The sequence below is a fragment of the Solanum stenotomum genome, chromosome 1, assembly GCF_019186545.1.
Source record: "Solanum stenotomum isolate F172 chromosome 1, ASM1918654v1, whole genome shotgun sequence".
Classification (NCBI taxonomy): domain Eukaryota; kingdom Viridiplantae; phylum Streptophyta; class Magnoliopsida; order Solanales; family Solanaceae; genus Solanum; species Solanum stenotomum.
Window position 1 is genome coordinate 2,675,930 of NC_064282.1, and position 19,438 is coordinate 2,695,367.

The 19,438-nt window shown below is 30.1% G+C and overlaps 4 protein-coding genes across 6 annotated transcripts in view; all 4 read right to left on the bottom strand.

Annotated features, from left to right (window-relative positions):
- LOC125871945 (tyrosine--tRNA ligase 1, cytoplasmic-like) overlaps positions 1-19,438 on the bottom strand; it is a 167,120-nt gene that overhangs the window by 92,729 nt on the left and 54,953 nt on the right. The window contains exon 1 of one of the 3 annotated variants that reach the window (XM_049552675.1): positions 5,604-5,613. The exons of the other annotated variants lie outside the window; for them this stretch is intronic. The gene's annotated coding sequence lies outside the window, so the exon portion shown is untranslated. Of the gene's footprint in view, positions 1-5,603; positions 5,614-19,438 lie in introns of those variants that run through there. 3 annotated transcript variants of the gene reach the window in all.
- On the bottom strand, positions 7,059-9,013 carry LOC125872062 (uncharacterized). The gene is made up of 2 exons (XM_049552734.1): positions 8,538-9,013; positions 7,059-7,671 (listed from the first exon to the last, which is right to left on the bottom strand). The coding sequence occupies exons 1-2, from the start codon at positions 8,916-8,918 to the stop codon at positions 7,297-7,299; spliced, it is 756 nt and encodes a 251-aa protein (XP_049408691.1). The 5' UTR covers positions 8,919-9,013; the 3' UTR covers positions 7,059-7,296.
- LOC125872097 (CASP-like protein 5C1) lies at positions 11,841-12,999 on the bottom strand. Its single transcript, XM_049552774.1, has 3 exons — positions 12,746-12,999; positions 12,478-12,610; positions 11,841-12,394 (listed from the first exon to the last, which is right to left on the bottom strand). The coding sequence occupies exons 1-3, from the start codon at positions 12,877-12,879 to the stop codon at positions 12,194-12,196; spliced, it is 468 nt and encodes a 155-aa protein (XP_049408731.1). The 5' UTR covers positions 12,880-12,999; the 3' UTR covers positions 11,841-12,193.
- On the bottom strand, positions 13,776-18,336 carry LOC125872108 (mitochondrial import receptor subunit TOM6 homolog). The gene is made up of 2 exons (XM_049552786.1): positions 18,067-18,336; positions 13,776-13,951 (listed from the first exon to the last, which is right to left on the bottom strand). The coding sequence occupies exon 1, from the start codon at positions 18,263-18,265 to the stop codon at positions 18,101-18,103; it is 165 nt and encodes a 54-aa protein (XP_049408743.1). The 5' UTR covers positions 18,266-18,336; the 3' UTR covers positions 13,776-13,951; positions 18,067-18,100.

The following is a 19,438-nucleotide window of genomic DNA, read 5'->3' on the forward strand; positions in this document are numbered from 1 at the left end:
TATTGAATATTTAATAAATTTTAAATATAACATATTGAGTTGATCTAATCTAATTCAGTCTTAAAATGAGTTAACCTAACTTTTGAAAGAAAAATATGATAACTAATATGTATAAGTGGGATAGTAATACGTATTCTATTTGTGTTCCTGATTATGTAAACATCTATTTAATTAAATAAGAGTAAATTCGAAAAGAAAACAACTTAATGTATAAGAAATATTTGTTTTGAATTATAAATAATATGGACTCGGAGGAGTATTAAAAGAAATATTGTGATGGGAAAATATGGAGTATAAATAATTTAACTTATAGGAATAATAGAGAGAATAGTTGAAACTTTAAATTAAATTAACTAAGTTCGAGTAATTTGACACATGAAATTGTTGGAGTGTTTTCTAAGAAGACATGCAAAAGCAAAACACATAAATACACACATATAAGATGTGAAAAAATATAGTAATTAATACAGATCCACCGGCCACATTTTTTAATACTGACTTCTCTGTAGTACTGATTAATTAATTTACTTATTTGGCAAGTCTCTGATAAAAATATTGAGGAACGAAAAGCTATAATTCCAAACAATTATTTAATGACTGAAAAAGAAAGAAATAATAATATTTTAATAGAGCATTGAACTTTTTAGGTAGCAGAAATCCCAAACATGCAAATGTGAAGCTATTATATGATCTTATGATTTCCAATTATACATTATCTAGAAGAATATTAATTAATTAGTTAAAGAGTATTTTTAAACAAATGAGCATTAATTAGACGATTACTAAATAGTTAGCGAAGGTTGTGGCAGAGTTGTACTTATTTTTTTACTTTAATTTAGAAATTTTAATTATAAAATAGTCTTTGATAAAAGATACTTTATCCTTTGATATATGACTTTTCGACATGAATTCGAATTTAATCAACCTTAATACAGATATCAGATTGAGTGGGTGACCAAGTGAAAATATCATTTTAATTTTTGGGAAAGTTTAAATGTCATTTACTAAGAAATTTACTTATCTTCTATGGTCCATCAAATTAAAATTACAATCCTATTTGAGTGTTTAGACAACCTTATATGAAATTTTTTTGGGAGGAATTTGTGTAAGTTATTTATTGAAAACCTTAATTTTGGTCAACAAATTGAAAGAGGAAAAATAGCAAAACTTAACCATACGAAAGACAAGCTTTTCCATAAATAATGGACATCAACGTCAAGAATTTATTCGTTTCTTGTAGTATTCCTTTATGTACGTGTTTTATAAATTGAAAGACATTTTAATTTGGTTCACACTCACCGCGTGAAATTCCGAAAATTTAATTTAGATAGTGAGTGATCCATTGATCATCGAAAGCGAAATACATCGATAACTTCGGTATCATAAATTATAAATGTATATTCATATGAATATTTATATCCAATCAGTAAATATGGAGTAATATATATTGAAAGATAAATTTTTTATTTGCTTTTACTTGTCCAATGAACTTTGCAGACATAAAAATAATAAATAAAGTGCATATTAAGGAGTAGTGTATAGTTTTTGATGGGCTTGAAAATAATTTGAATGAGTAGTTAATATAAGGACAAAACGAAAAAAAATAATCAAGATATGGCTAAACAATTAAAAGATATAATATATTTTTAATATAGTGAATAAAGAAAAATAAAAACTTAACTATAATCAAGTGTTTTTTTACTTTATTAAATTATTTAATAATGATAAATTGTACTACCCAAGTTCATAAGTTACCTTTAAACCTTTTTATCTTGATTCAAAATAAATATCCTTTAACATAATCAAATTATTAACTGTATCGTTTCAAATTTGTACTTATTTATATATCCCTAGAAGTCCCTTTTTCCTCATATTTTCTATGAAGAATAATTTAGTTAAAACACCTTTTTTTGTTTCTATATATTTTCTTATAAAGGAGTGTGTCAAAGGTCAACAGATTATTAGCTAATATAGAAATCGGAGATCATACTTATTTGACGTAAATATTTGATACGAATATTTAAGTAGTTAAACATATTGTGCAATCGTATATTATTATTTTTTAGAAGAACATTATATATATAGGACATCATTTTGAGTTTAGTGGGTGATGTGTGGGGTAGCTATATGTGTTTTTCTTTTGTTTTCTTTTATCCAACCAGTACAATAATTTTATTATATGATATGGACTTCTTTTATTTACACTTTCCACTATCGTCGTTGCTTCCTTTTCCACATAATGCATATGCACAATTATTCATTTCTTCTTCAGTTCTTTGTTGTCTTCTTATTTAGGTATATCACATAAACATATTTTTTTAACTTTTTAAAATTATCTTATTTAGTAGGCGTTTGGATATGCGGTATAAAATTACAATATGAAATCAAGAGATGAAATCAGCGTTTGAATATGCGATTTCATCTCATGATTTCATATCATGAGATGAAATTCCAAATTTTTCAAAACTTATGATTTGAGATTTTTCAAATACAAAAATTGACCCACAAGTTTATATTTTATAAAAACAGCCCACATATATATCTATTATCTACTAACCATTTATTTAATATGTAAATAAAATTTATAATTCATATATCATTTCTTTTTAAACCATTTATATCTCATATAATAATTATTTTCACTAACATAGAATTTATTGTTACTTCAAATCAACTTCTACTCTACCATTATATTCACCAAATTCATTATTTTTATCAAATATATTTACCAATCAAATTGACCAACAAATGGCTCAAATTAGCAATTGCTTCTTCTTCTCAATTACCTGAACGAAAAATGTCAATTCAACGTGAGAAGATTGTCAGTACTATGTGGGAGGATTATATTAAAGAGTAGTACACCACAACTTATGTTTAATTTTATTTTTTCATTGAATCAAAGTTTGTCAATGAAAAAAATTATTTTTTTAATAATATCATTGTGATAGTGTATTGTGCGATTTTATAAACTTGTGCTTAATTAATTGATAAAATTGTATAAAGAATTGGAACAATTTTAATAGTTTTACAACTTATTGATTTTTAACGTTTCTTAGAAAACATACAACATAAAAAATTTAAATCGCATTTCCAAATAAAACTTCAACTTTATTTCATGATTTCATATCATAATTTCATAACAGTAGAAGTAGACTCTTAAATATGTATAGAGTTAAACAAATTGACAAACTCATTTTACATGTCATTTTATATCCTACGCAACATTATGTGGTCTCCTACATGTTTACACTTTCCACTATCGTCGTTGCTTCCTTTTCCACATAATGCATATGTACAATTCTTCATTTCTTTTATATTGGCTTTTTCTTTAAATTATTATACATCTTGAAGGGGATGTGGTGTGTGTATTTGTTTGGTTCACAATCACTTATTCCATTATTGATGTTTTGCTTCTCCTTTTTGACCTATGTTTTTATTCATTTTAAGTTAATTTGTGAGTCTTTCTTAATTTCCATTTATCCTTTCTTCGTCAAGAATCTTTAATGTCTCATTGGTTCTTTTATTTCGTTGAAAAAAAAACTATGTATGTTCATATGGGATGAAGTGTGTGTGTTTTTGATGAACTTTTTTTTTTAAAGAAGCCCTAATTATTTGGAATATGCTTTATTAATTTATTAGTGTTAGAATAAAATTGACTTTGATATAGAAATATATATGTACAACTAACAATTCATGAATCTAACTAATTAAAGATTTAGCTTAGTTAATTGATTGAATTATCACCTCATAGTGAGAGTATCGACTTACATATTCAAACTAATTCAAATTTACATCGTATAATGTCGTCAAAAGATTAATATATTCTTTAATTTATTTTCGTCAAAGATTGATGTATCCTTTGATTTAAAGCCCGTTTAGATTGACTTTAAAAAAAATAACTTTTAAGTAAAAATAAAATAAAAAATAAAACTTAAATGATTTTTAAGTAAAAAAATTAAAAGTAGGAAGAGAACTATTTTTAATTTTTAACTTTTTAAATCATTTTAAACTAATTTTACGTTATTTTTAACTTTATCAAATAATTTCAAAAACTAAAAAATAATCTACTTTTAAGTCAATCCAAACAGACTCTTTATTAAGCTAGCGTTTGGCCATAAATTTCCAAATATTCTTGGCAAATATTATTTAGGTGAAATTGCACCTTGTGTTTGGCCATAGTATTTGGGAAACATATTTCACTTTTAAAAAAATGATTTATACCCATAAGTTTTAAAAAACTATCAAAACTAACCATAAGTTTGTATTACAAGTCAATTGGATCTTCGTTGCAACAACTAACAAGTAGTGTCCGTGACATTGGAGCAATGTGATAGTTCGGAGTGAGTGCAACAAGCATCATTCCATACATTGTGAAGCAGACAAAACACATGACTTTGTTACTTGAGCCGATTGTTCATCATTTTTAATCAACAACCATATAATCACTTTCATATATATTCATTGAATATCTCATCACTACTTTGGTGTTCACGTAAAAAATTATGTAATACAACGCAAATAACTACTATAGAGGGTGTTTGTAAAAGATAAAAGTTTGGTGTAAAATTTCAATTTTAAAAAAATCTCAAATAATGAGATTTGGCCCAAATACAAGAAAAAACTAGTATTTGGGAATTTAAGATATTTGCCAAATAATAATAAATTATATGAACAAACACTATTTATCAATTTTTCTTCAAATATTACTTGAGAAATCTATGATCAAACGAGTCCTTATTTGCTATAGAATCAAACAAGGAACTTTCCTCGAATAAAGAAACAAAACTAAAAAGGATGTAAATAAGGAGTTTGGAAATTCATATGATGGTCACACAGACACTAACTTTTTGACTTGGCTGACTGATAAAACTTTTTCTTTATTGTAATTTCATTCCTTTTTCCTTTTACTTTTTTGACGATAAGTTTCTACTAGTATAACATTATTTTCATGATAGAACTAATTATTAATTTAGTCTTAGTGTCTCATAAAGGGTGTTATTGTTGCAAAATGCAATCACAGTCTATTGAAATTCAAGACTTCAATTTTTACTAAGTCAAAGAACTTTATATAATAGAAAAAATAAATTCAAGTCTTTTATATGTCCACACATAGAAAGAATGTCGATTAATCAGGGTCTAAAGCAAAATTAAAATACCATGTTAAAAAGGAAGAATTCATGAAATGCCCGAGTAAGTTTCCATAAACACAAGGCTACAAATAAAGTAGTCTACATAACAAGTTCTAGCTAGCTACTAGTAAAATGAGGGATCGAAAGTATAAAGTCTATTTTGATAGAGTAAGTCAATTTGAGCTTGTACTTTAGCCAATTGGCATTGTACATGATAAATTTCTTCATGTAAAACAGTAATAATTCCAACACAACCATATACAGGATCCTTAATTCTATAATATGCCTCATAATACAATGAGTCTGCTACATCTCCTCGTTGATGCTCTTCTACTTGCTACAATTTTATACAAAAAAAAAAATTAAAGAAATTAATTAAACAAAGAATTTAATTTCTATAATAAATTATAATATAAGTCAAACTTGTAAGTAGGAAAGATGAATAAACAAGTTAAAACATTACTTCTTTCTATAGTTCTTGATTCTTTTGTTACTTGTCATAAAATGATTGTTGGAATTAATATATAGTTAAATAAATATTCGGAGTAATATAATAACTTATACCTGGAGCATTTTTCCAACATTGCTAGCACCATAGATTCTATGAACATAAGAAAATCTTTGAGGATTATTTGGAGGAAAATATGGTAAAAGTATACAATCTGAAGGACATTTTCTTCTTAATTGTTTGCAAGCTGCACAACGTGTGGAACTCATTATTATTATTATTGTAGAAAGATTTTGTGAATCTTTTCTTTGTGAAGAAGAAGATTTAAGCAAAGATCTTTAATTGCATAATAATCGAATAAAGATTAAAGAGGAGTGTATTTAAATGAAATGAAATTAAAATTATTAACGGCTATTTCTTTTTAAAAATATGTTTTTTAAGGAAAGTTACCAGTACTACAAATCAGCCATTTAGTGATTATTGAGCTAAATTTGGTAGTAATGGAATTTATATTTTTTTCTAATTATGATTCTCCACTTCTCCCTTTTCTTGTAAAGAGTTTATTTTGACAGTGTATCCTAAATATAATATTAAAAGCTTAGTTTTTACTTCTACAATATTTTGCATTAATAATATTAATGACAATTATCTTTTTACTTATATATATGCTCTTCGTTAACTTTAACCTGTCACATATTTTAAGTCAAACGATATAAACTTTGATTAACACTTTAAAATATATTTTCTTAATCATATTAGTATGAAAACAATTGCAACTTATAATATTTTCTACATCTAAAGTTAATCTATTAAATTAACCTAATTCTATTTAGCTTAAAAAATTAATCAATTCCCTTAAAGGGTAACATGACAAATGTAAATAAACGGAAGGAGTAACACTTTCAGGATATAAATTATTTATTTTTATGGGAGTATATATAAATGGAGAAAAAGGAGAAAGGAAATTTCTTCAGCTACGTTTGGTCATTTTCAATCATTCAAATTGGATCTAACACACACACACAGAGTATTGGGCTCCAATTTCGAGAAGAGTTGGACCATATTTCTTGTTTATTGATGCTGCTTTTAGGTCAAGATTCCACTGTTAAGTTAGGTTTCAAATTCAATTAAGCTGTTTAATGTAGTGAATATATGTATTAATTAATTATGGTTAGGTGATAGAATTATATGTATAAACACATACCTTATATTCATTTGTGTGGTATATATAAACATTCGGTCTGAGAAGTTTTAACAACCATATCCATATAAAGTTGATTAAATTGTTTAATATTAATCGTTGAAACTTATGTAAGAAATTTTTTCATATAGTGGCGATGAGGATTCAAAATAAACTTTATGTCATAGGCTTTATTAATAATTACATTATTTAAACATTTTTTTTAATCTCCTTATTTGAAATTCTATTTCGTAGTCATTGCGGTTCAAAAAGGAATGGAAATAAGTAGTAATATATGCATAGAAAAGTAGTACATTTTCTAGAAATAGAAATAACGTTAAAACATATGCATGTATAATGATTAATACATTAAATTTCTACATTAGTGGTTCAACATCCCCAATTCTAACAATCCACCATTTTTTTTCCACGTGATAACTATTATTAGTCCAACTTAATTAGGTCCATAATCAAGTCGATCTCCAATCTTGACCATATATTAAAACCTCAATTTAGTTTGGTTTAATTAATTTACATTATTATTTTGACATTAATGAACCAACCACCCCAGCAATAAGAGTTGTAGGGTCTCCAAGAACTGCAGATATAATAAACTGCAAAGCTAAACCAGCCATTTCACAACATTTTTGGGCTTTGCCTTTGCTTTTTTTATGATGAGTTTGAAGTGTACCTTTTAGACTTGGGATCCTATTTTCCAATTTTCTATAATTAGTATTATTATAAGTATTATTGTTATAATTATGATCTCCATGACCAAAATAGAGCTCATGCCAACTATCCACAAGCATCTCTTTGACACATGCCACGTGTAAATTGTATTTCTTGCATGTAGATCTGTAACTCCAGCTTCTGTTTCTCCCTTTCCTTCCACACCTATGGCATGTTGCACTTACCTGTTAAAGTCGAATTCAAGATTTAAATTAGTGAATTTAGAATGAGTATATCATAATTCAAATCGAAAAGGATGAGTTTGGTAAGTTTATTAGAAAGACCATGTGGATGATAAAGAATGGTAGGGCAAGTCTCTGAAAATTGAAATCGTCCTTCATAGAAAATGTTTTACTCAAAAATAAAAAAATTCGATATGTATTCAAATTAGTTAAGCATATGAAACAGATGAAATTGAACATAGTTTTGAAAAAAAAAAAATAACCCAATTATTTCTCGAGAAGCAGAGAAAATGAGTTTTCTTTTTTAATTATAAAAGTTATTAAATTAATAATTTATGTCACTTTAAACTTACTAAATTTTGAACTGATTACTTAGAAAATAAATCTGGACAGTAAATCTATTATTATAATTATATATCTCTAACAGAAAAACTAAAGCAGGGCTAAAATGCAAAACTGAATTTTTATTAGGAAACAGAGAATTCTATTTCTCCCCCAAATATAAACACAAAACAAATTAAAGTGTCATCTTGTCATTTTTTATACGAGTATTGTGCACAAAATATCGTGGATTGATCACTTTTGCTATGTCCTTGAAAAATAGGCATTGTCCTTAAATTTCAATTTCTATACGATTGAACCTCGGGGCTTCTTACTTTCCAAACGGATCCTCCTACATCTATATATAAACACTGATTTATCAAGGATACGCAAGAAAGGCACTTCGAATTGTTGATAGTAATTGAAACTTAAGGACAATGATTATTTACTTTCAATTACTTGACAGAAAAGTGGCTATTTTCTAAATTAACAAATATATCATAAAAAAGATTATGTTAATATGTCCATCACCAATAATATTTACGTACCTTTCTAAATAAGTAAAGCTTAACATCTCCATCATCAAGCACCATAGGAAGCTTAGCACAACATGGATGAAGATCAAATCCACAAGACCTACAATGGTACATAAATCCAGTTATGTCCTTCTCACAAGCGTTGCAGTAGCGCGGTACGTTACCCGGGGGACGAGAGAGGAATTGGAAAGAACATTTTGTGTAAAATGGATGTGTAATTGAAGGTGAAGGAATTGCACAATGCATATGTAAATCATAGTCACAAATTGTGCATTTGTAACGTGACCCTATGCCTACTTCTTTACAACCATCACATTTGAATGGAAATTCTGAGTATTCATATCTTAGCTTGTGTTGAGGGTGGCTAAAATGAGCTATCTCATTGTACTTCATGTTAGAAAGTTTTTGGGTGGCTAGCTAGCAAAAGAAAAGAATTCTAAGTGGTCATTATATAAAGATGATTCTTGGACTCTACTATTAAATTTTGATCAGATTAAGTTTAAGTTATATATATCGTTATTATCTGTATAAGGTATTTTTATTTTTTCAAGTCATTTTTACTTGTATCTGGTAATCTAATTTATTTTCAAGATTACAAATATAGTGCTCTAAGAAAGTTTATTTGTAGATATCTTTTGAATGACCTGATGTTTTATGCGGACAATGTATGATGTTACTTGAACCCTTTAACTTTATGTATTGGAGCTAAGAGTGGCTTGTACTTGAAGCAAATAGAAAGATGGAATTATGCTTATTGGTGGATAATGACAGTTGCAAAATTATGAGTCTAGTAGAAGAATCTTTTTAAACATCAACAAGAACTGAAGAAGAGAGACATAAGGCATATATGAGTTCCATACCCCACCCAAAGAAGAGATTAAAAAAAAAAAAGGATTTTTTGCTTTAAATGATTAGTCAGCTAATATTCTGATATTGCTAAAAATCAAGACATATGTGTGTTTGTGTATATTGTAATCAACTTATCCCTTAAAACCCCCAAAATTAAGGAAAATAAAATACCTTAGTTACAAGCAAGGTTTTCGATATTGGGGCCACTAGAAAGTTCAAAAAATCTTATAAATGTCAATTTATTAGCAAGAGAATGTGATTAACGTGTCTTGGATCCTCTAAGACAAATGAGGAATACAATTTAGTACAATTTTCTTAATTATATTTTGAATTTCGAAAAAAATCAATCGGATAATTTTTCGTGTCAAAATTTTAAATTAGCACTTGAATATTCAAAATATACGTGATATATATATATATATATATATTCTTTTGAACTTGTAATGAGATAAGATCGATAATTTCAATATCTGTTGTCTTATGAGATTAAAGAACCTTTATAATTGAATATAAAATTCAGAGACAAAAAATACTTCTATATCTTATGAGGACTATAGATTTACGCAAACAATTACAAGATAATTAATTTCTTAGGAGAATCATGAGATGTAATGAAAATTTAAGGAATATCTAGTCTAGAAGAATAAGAATTTGGCACCTTTGAAAGTGGATATGGCTAAGAAACCTTATGCTAAATTCTTGAATTTAGAAACATTGGGAAGAAATTCATATAGTTGAAATAATATAACCGCTTGTGAAATTAAAGATCTTTACAATATGTTCAATTTTCCATAGTATACAATAAAGTCTGACGTGAAATAATTCATAAGTAGTTTAATTAGCTAAAACAAAAAAATAGACGTGGATCCAATTATACACTTGTGAATTCGATAGAACTCAAAATTTCAAAATTGAACCCTGATACTTATACGGAAAAATATTGTAGAACGAGTTGGATATGTTCAAATTCTGAATCTGTCATTAATAATCCGAAAGTTTATCTTCCAAATATTTCACCTCACACATAGATTTTTTTTTCTTCAACTAGAAAAGGATATGACACAGCACAAATATATGGGATATATATTAGAGGAGGAATAACATCTGGTTCTATTTAATTGATGACACGAAGGAACAAATTCCTAGCTTGGTATTATTCTTCTTAATCCAACTATTAATATATATTTTTATTAATAATGTTATCCTTTTTTCCAATTGACTAAGTAAATATATAGAATTGGAACAGTAAAAAGAGAAAATGATTCTTGATATTGCTTACCTTTGAAAATGCGTTCAAAGTTGTTAAGCTTACACGGAATATTAACTTCAACACTTTGTTTTTCTTCTTCAAGATGCTAAATTATAGTACCATAAAGCATTATCATTTCTTTAAGCAACTTTAATTTTCTTCCAACTTAATTTTGATATGACATCTTTTTGTATTCCCTTTGAAAAGAAAAGAAAAAACAAACTAAATAAACCAAAAAATGATGAATGAATTCATTCGTTGTCCATCCTTGATCAAAGATTTTGCGTTTGAACTTTAAATGAGGCAAAACTCCTAGTAAGGATCACTTTCTCCCTTAGTAACCCTGCATGGTGTTAAAGGCAGAGTTGGAATTTTAAGTTTTTGAATTATAAATTTTAGAAAATCATTTTACTAGATCTAGGCCAAAGTTATTGGATTCAACTAAACTGTGATAAATTTATAGCACCGCACTTTGTCGTAAATTTCGAATATTGAATGGCTACACCAAAGAAAAAAGAAAAATATGATATAAAGAATCATGTCCTAATTATGGTCAAGACTAATAGATGTTGGAAAGTTTAAGGGATCAGTTTACTTGTGTCTGTCTCATAATGTTAAGATAGTTATTTCACTTTGTTCAATTTTGTTTTCTTTTGTTCACTTTTTTTTTCAACCTTTGTTTCTCTTTGCTCTTTTTAGTACAAAGATTAGAGACCTATGGAATATTTGAGTGTAAGTGATATTGAGTATTGTACTTGCCAGAATAAAAGCCAAATTGCATCTAATTCCATTCTTCTTTTTTCTTGATGAAGCACCTGAGAGTGCTGTTTATTTTATTTTTTTGGATCTTTTACACAAATAATAGGTCGGATTCATAATTTACTTTTTCAAATATATATATTAAGAGAAAATTATACATAGTTATACATATATTGTTGCGAGCTATTTTTGTTTTAAGTAGTTGGATGAACCGCTATTTAGGTTAGTTCTTGCAAGTTTTCATGGATTTCACAAGGTTGTAAAGTTATCCAATACATTGGGCCTGCTCTTCTTTCTAGGAAGCCTTGCAAATATCCCAAATTTTGGTATAACATCTTTAAAAGAGAGTGAGAGCCCAATTTTCTAATTCAGCCCATACTAATTCATTGTAGCAATCCAATAGTCTATGAAAAATGTATGTCAAATGTACCAATATTCTTTTTCATCTTGTGGTCGTATATAATGTCATTCAGAAAGTTGGAAATTTAAAGAGAAAAAATGAATACATTCTTCTTCAAATGGACTAAAAATGGAAATAGGACAGTTTCTTTTCATGAATGTAATTTAACAACATATCTCTATTTGTGACTCATCACACTTGAGTTGGAAGTTAACGAGGGGTTTACCTCCATCCATTGAGTCAAGTAATTCGCTATTGGAAATTTTCCCCCACCTATCTCATTTCATGCTATTCTTTCCCCTTCTCCTTACCGGATCCTAGTTTCAGTCAAACAAGATTTGGCAGGAAAACAAATAGTTCCTCCAATATTTACATACAACTACTAAAACCATAAGTTGAAAATTGATGATCTCATCTTGTGAGAGAAGAAAGAAACCAAAGATTGGAAAGAGATGAAGCCATGGAAAGGAACCATGACAAGAAAGCTAATCCAGCAGATATCTGATATCTACTGCATAATCCAGCAGCACAAAATGTTTCATCTGCCCTCTGCAAAACATCAACAATACCAGCTATTGAACTTGCTGCTGCTAATGTCAGGAATGATAATGCCTGTAAAACATGTTCTGTTTCATCAGCCCTCTGCAAAACATGTTCTGTTTTCTTTTTTAGAGAAAGAAAGAAAGAAGATATACCCAATCTCCAAAAACAATGAAGAGAAGAATTCCGGGGTGACGAATGGGGCAACGAATCAAAACAGAGTATATGTTAATCAGTGCCAGTGTAATGCTCCACGGGATGACCAAACCCATGATTGTTACTAAAAAGCTGTGCAACAAAATATATCAACAAGTGATTTTTTGTGTATAATTCGAGTTGAATAAGCAACGGGAACTTCCTAAATATTTGGAGATTATTATGTTTAAAAATAAAAATAAAACAAAGAGTGTACTAAGAAATTACCAGAAGGCAGTATAGTTGTGGAACTCAACTCCTAAAGACATGAACAAAAGAGAAGCAGCAGAGAAGATGGTCTGCCCAAATCTCAAAGCAAAACTAGCACTTGTCCCAACAGCTCCTGGTACTTCATCATCCATGATATTGTGCTATTATTAGAAAAAACAATATGATCTACAACCCTCTTAACTGATCACAACAAAGACAATAGCAACTACTTTTTCTTTTTCCCAAGTTCATCGTGTGATACCAAATCTTTGTATTCAACCAACGTGTTTGAAGTAGAGAAGTTGTTCAAAATGCTTTTCAAGGTAGGATTTGCATATTACCTCTCCTTTTACTTTTTTAGCTTTGGGAGACGGCTATAAATTATTTGGAGTTTGTTTTTTTAAGTTTCGAGTATCCAACATGAACTGGACACAAAATGGGTGGTCAAACTAAAGTGCGAATCAAATTAGTGCTAACAATTGTCCCATTCACAAAGTAGGTGGCAAAGCAAATGACCAAAATGCACAAAGACCAACTAAAAAGACACTTGCCAAGTCCAACCGGAGAGTCTCCAATTTGACCAGAGTAGTTCATAGTTACCTTGTCAGTAATATTTGTTTCTAACATCCTGCCGATTCAAAGTATTAGTACCGTGCCCAGATGATATCACGTATTTAAAGATCTGCATCAACCTTTCAGGCATGACAAATCTACAAGAACATTTGTATGTGCGGCAATTTCTGGTTCCTCTTCTGACAATTACTGTTACCTGAAAATTTTGTACATATTACCAGCCATTTAAACATCTTTGCTGCAGATTTCTGGATGGGTTAATAGAGATCTTTGCACCAGGCACTTGGTCCGCCTTTCACAAATCCAACAATGTACACATAAGGAAGATGAAATTGGCAATTCTTTTTTATCACATTTACTTCTTCTACACAAGAAGAAACTTGTGTGACCTGGGTTTCTCCCATGAAAGAGAGCATAGCACATTCAAGCATTTTAGCGAGGTTGCATTTGAACAATTAAGCAACACGCCTCTACATAAACAAAACAAGTTGATAAAATGTATCACTTGAACTGTAAGTTTTATCTCAAACAACTAGGATCATAACCAAATTACATGTCAACAAATTTCAAAATAGGGACATATATGGTAATGAAAGGACAAGAAATAAATGTTTGCTCCGTTCCTTCTCATCTTCCATTCCTCGAGAGAAGCTGCACAAGGAAAACACAAAAGCATAAATCAATGAGTTTATACGATAACACTAGCTTTATGCACATAAGTGCCAAGTAATACAATATGTAGTTTGATAAATTGATTAAGAACCCACAGAGTGTGAACGGCTCCAGAAAATATTGCACAACATAATTGTTAGGGGAAAAAAAGAAGACCGAAAATTTTGAGGCATATTCTTTTGAGGGATACAGACAAGTTCCTTCAGGAATCCTCACAGCCAAAATGTTACTGCAAAACCTTCAATCACTTTCACAGTAATGTAATTTATAGAAGAAGACCATTCTGAAAAGATTTCTTTTATCTAAATGATGTTTCAGCTATAACTTAAATATAAATTCAAAATTTAAGTTTCAAATAAATTAAACCTGTAATAGAAAAATAAACACGAAAATAAAGTCTTTTACTTGAAGGTTCGGCACAGGCCCGTGCCCAAGTCATTAGATATATAATATTTATTTACAAATACAAGGACATTTGGTGGACTCACACATTCAAGTAAACATAAAGGGCCAAAGTACTTGAACCTTCTCACTCCTCCTTTTGCCATCGATGTGGGAAAGTTTCTATATGTACAAACTATTCCAACAATCCCCGACTAGTTTGTAATGTTTCCCATAATATGGGTATCTTAAATAGATTTGATTTTTCTATTAGTGTAAATACTTTAAAGTTTGATGACGTTGATAATTAACCACAATTCATTATGTCAAATTGAAAGTATCACACATATGACGTTATAATAGCGACTAAAACAAACCATGACTTACTTTAGCACTAAGACGGCCACGTGCTACTAATTCTAACTTCATGAATATTTACAAGACCAACTCTCTAGATCTTGTTTAAGGTGACACACCACTTCAATACTTTTTTTATACCATGGTGTTCGAGTCAACTTGCGTGCACCTCTACTAATTCCATAGGGTATCGACTACCTCCCACTAGTAACAGACATCACACTTGAATACTCATATAGGTGAAACTAGACATTGTCCGTGTTACTTTACACTTGCTAATTTCATTAAAAATTAAACCAACCTATCCTCGTAACAGTTTGCATTATAGAGTTTGTCATTGTACCCTTGTTATGATAGGCATTTAACAACTCTTTAACTCCTAACATAGCAATATGCAATACTCGGGAATCAGGATCTCTAAGGAAGATCAAATCAATGTTTTAACAATGCATAGTAACTTGTTAGTACCCATTGAACTTGTATTGCTATAGTGTATACTTACTCATAGTTGAGTTCCCATTACTTGTGCTTTTAGTTTAAAGATTTTAGTCTCATACCTTCACGATGTATTTGTACTCTAGTTATTGCTTTTGTAAGTGGATAGGCCATATACACTAAATCTCACATACAATATAAAATTAATTCCATTACTTATTAATTCTCTTATATAAATCATGTCTTACGTTTATGTGTCTTGATTTCCCATTATAAATCTTATTGTGAGCTACACACATCGTAGTCTCACTGTGGCAAAATATGGAAATGGCTGACATAAGTTGTGGCCACAACTTATGTCTAATAGGTAATAACATGTTCCTCAGCCATTCCCCTTCTTTTGCCGCAACTACTAATGAAATAAATTCATATTTCATTGTAGAATGGAAAATACAAGTTTGTTTCTCGGATGCTCAACTAATGGCACCACCCCCTAGAGTGGATTTGTTTTAATTAACACTATTAATCCAACTTGCTCATACATAGCCTTCCAACACAGTTGGAAAACCATGGCATACATCTTTTTTTTATGACAAGACCAACCCACAGCTACTACCCTTTGGGTGCGCACAGGGTAAAACTCTCGCTCCTATGCAATAGCTCACAAACCACATAGGAGAGGTAACCCGCATTAGGCAAGCCTAGTACGACAAGCTCGAGCCAGAAGGCAAACCCCTTGCTTTCGCTGGCAAGGGGTTTCGAACTTGAGACCTCTAACATGGAAGTCCCAAGTCCAAACCACTGGGCCACCCCGAAGGGTAGGCATACATCATATTACCTATGACACTTGTATATTCTAGTTATGCCACATTTATGCTAGTATTTTCAATCAACTTAACACTAAAGTCACAAGGATTATTAAAGTTCTTTATATCCAAATGACTAAATGTGTCAAGGAGTTTGTCTAGCTTAGTAATAAAATATCTTTTACCACCTCGAGTTAATTCTCCTTATAATTCACATTTATCATTATGTATTAAATCTAGTATTTCACAACTCTTTCAACTTTTCAAAAAGGTTTCTTAGTCATTTTCATGTGTATGCATATTTTACATTATTCTACATGTTTACTATTGCAAGCAATATAATCATTTTTTGGACATAATTTAATGAAATTAAATTTAGATGTCTAATGCGATTAAAGAGAATCAAACTCAACAATATAAATAGAGGTAACTTTTGTTGCATCAATACACAACTTAAACATGTCATCAGAATGTTATCCTCCTTTCTACGAATAACCCACTCTTCGACACTATTGCATGATCAGATTCTATCACAATCTTGAAATCTTCTAAGAAAGCAAACTAGCATACACTAAATGCTTCTTTCTTTCAAGAACATATTACACATTTAGCAACATCAACTTTTGTCACGAGGATTGCAAAATGATGATAGGAGGGCAAGTATCAGTATGGCGGCTTTGGATAGCCTTGGGAAATTGCTGCATGCCCATGGATCCCCAATCCAATATGTTGGGAAGTCGGGACTATTGAAGTGAATGCTATTAGGAAAGCTCTTAAATGTGCTATCAGTAAAGGTTGGAAGAGAGTGATGTGCCTCTAAATGAGTTGTTGATATGCTTCTGAAACGAGTGGTTACTTCATGGTAGATAGATGTGATATGAGAAGACATTTGAAAGCATTCATGCATGTTGAATCATGTCGAGTTTCTTCATATCCCTAGATGTTTGAACACATTAGCCGATAGTTTAGCTAGATTCTCTATCGCTTTGTTGAAGGAAATCTCTTCTGAGAATGTTTTCCCAAGTTGGATCATACAGAAAGCTATGAATATGTTTGAACTACGTAGTTCATTGATGCAACATCATGTCGAATCTCTTTATATCCCTAGATGTTTGAACACAATAGCTGATAGTTTGGCTAGATTCTATCTCTTTGTTGAAGAAAATCTCTTGTATGAATGTTTTCCCAAGTTGGATCATACAGGAAGTTATGAACATGTTTGAACTATGTAGTTCGTTGATGCAAAAAAAAAAAAAAATCTGTCCTGAAATGGAATTTATTTCAACAGTCCTGTTTCCTGAAACATCTACAATGACATGGTTGCCCATCAAAACTTTCTCAGGCTTCTTGACCTTTGCATAGGTTAAGAACTAATTATCATAACAGATGTGAACGGTTGCACCAGAATCTAGCCACCACTATTGACTAGCAAACATTAAATTCTTCATCAGTTCAAGAACACAATGCAAATTTAGCAACGTCAACTTCTGTGACAAGGTGATATTTATTTCAACAGTCCCTCTCTTTTCCTCTCATTTCCGAAACATCTACATTGACATAGTTGCCCATCAAAACCTTCAGGCTCCTTCACTTCTGCACAGGTCTTGAACTGATTCTTATCATAACATATATGTTGCAGTGGAATCCAGCCACCAGTATTAACTAGCACAGACATTAAATTCTTCTTCTTTGATCTTTCCTTGACTCTAATTCGGATGGCAACTGAAATTCACTGTTGCCAAACTGGAAAGCTTGAAGACCCGATTAACCAGAAAAAGAACTCTACTTAAGAGTCCAAAAGTCAAACAAGATCAAGCTCGTATAGCTCAACTCAGCCCCATAACATGATCACTAATAAAAATGAGCTGAGCCAAATACAAATGCTTAAGGTATTAATACATTAATCAATTACACCTCTATTCCAAAGGATTCCTCAAAGTTTCACCATTTTTGTACTACCGTAACCCTTTTCTTATATCTAATCAAGAACTATATATACAGACACTTAAATAATAATCACAATGATACAATGCACTTGATCATGTATCGGGAGACAAATGCATAAGAAAGCACTCAACTATGAAGTCGAAAATTGGATAATCAAGAAAAGTTTACCTGGGAAGAAAGAAGAGCAAAACGAAGCTGTAATCTAGAATTCCAGGCTGAGTTCTTCTTTCTGATCGGAGAAATAGTGGAGGATGTATGGGGCGACTCGAATCACTGCGACCCAAGTACCGAACAGGACGACGTGGGTCTTCAACTGCTTCAAAGCAGCTGCCTTGTCAGGTTTACGCATGAACATTCCTGGAAACATTTTTGCTTCTTCGCTAAATCCAAACTTTTGAGATTTGAGATTGAACAATCTAAAACCCTAGCTTCCTACTGTTTCGGTGAGGGTTTTAGGCTTTTTCTGCCGAAAATGGGACTTGGGTCGTCTTTAATGGTAATCGTTCCTGGGCCTCAGGCCCATCAGCCTTTAGGGGAGACTTGGACCGGGTCTTGTTTTGTTTTTGGGTTCTTTTTTGTTATTAGGTGAACTTTATTTTTAAATTAAATTATTTTTTGAAATTAGAACTGCTGGAAATGATTAGAGCCCTAGCTGGTAATTACATTTTTTGACTTATCAAACTATGTATCGTAAAATAATCAATTATATCTATACTTCAAGCTGAATATAGTAGCGAATAAAAAAAAATGAGATGACTCTTGAATTATTTAGATAAATTCTCATATTTTTCGATTGATTGATCGAATCAAATAAGAAAATTTGAATAAGTTATACATATGGGTGGCAACATGAGCGTAAAAAGACAAATGATCCAAGTTTAGGTGGGTTGATGATCCCACAATTACTACTTCAATTATTTTTATTGGTTAAAATTTAAAAAATATTAGTTATGTTTACTACTAAATACTAAGTTACAAGAAAATAATCATCTAGCCATTTTGATCCGGCTCATTTTAATTAGCCAAATCAATGATCTTTTCATTTATTAAGTTGGTGAATTTTAATTGTCCAAATCTAGTTCATTCTGCTTTATAGCCGATGGTACACTCGTAGTTGACAAGTTGGTGATATTAGCGTTATTTTGCACTTTTCCAGTCAAAAATATTCTCAAAATCCACATGCACTTGTCGATTGTACGTATGGATCTAATTGTTGTCATTTCTTCTCTTTTTCTATTTTCTAAAAAATAAAATTAAACAAAATAGAGAATCCACAACAAATCATTGTGGACTCCAGTTTCCATGAGTCAATTGTATGTCTAAATGGATTGCTTTTAAGGGAATTCCATCTTAAAAGGTTTGTAATTTTTGGATATATATAATTTTTTTTAAAAATCTAAGTTAAGATAATAAAACTAAATAAAAAATCACGAACTTATGGTCTGAACTTCCATTCACATCATTCATATTTTTTATTCCCACTTTTTTTTTCCTTTATTGTCTGATATTCATATTGAAACCTGATTGAATTTGAATTTGT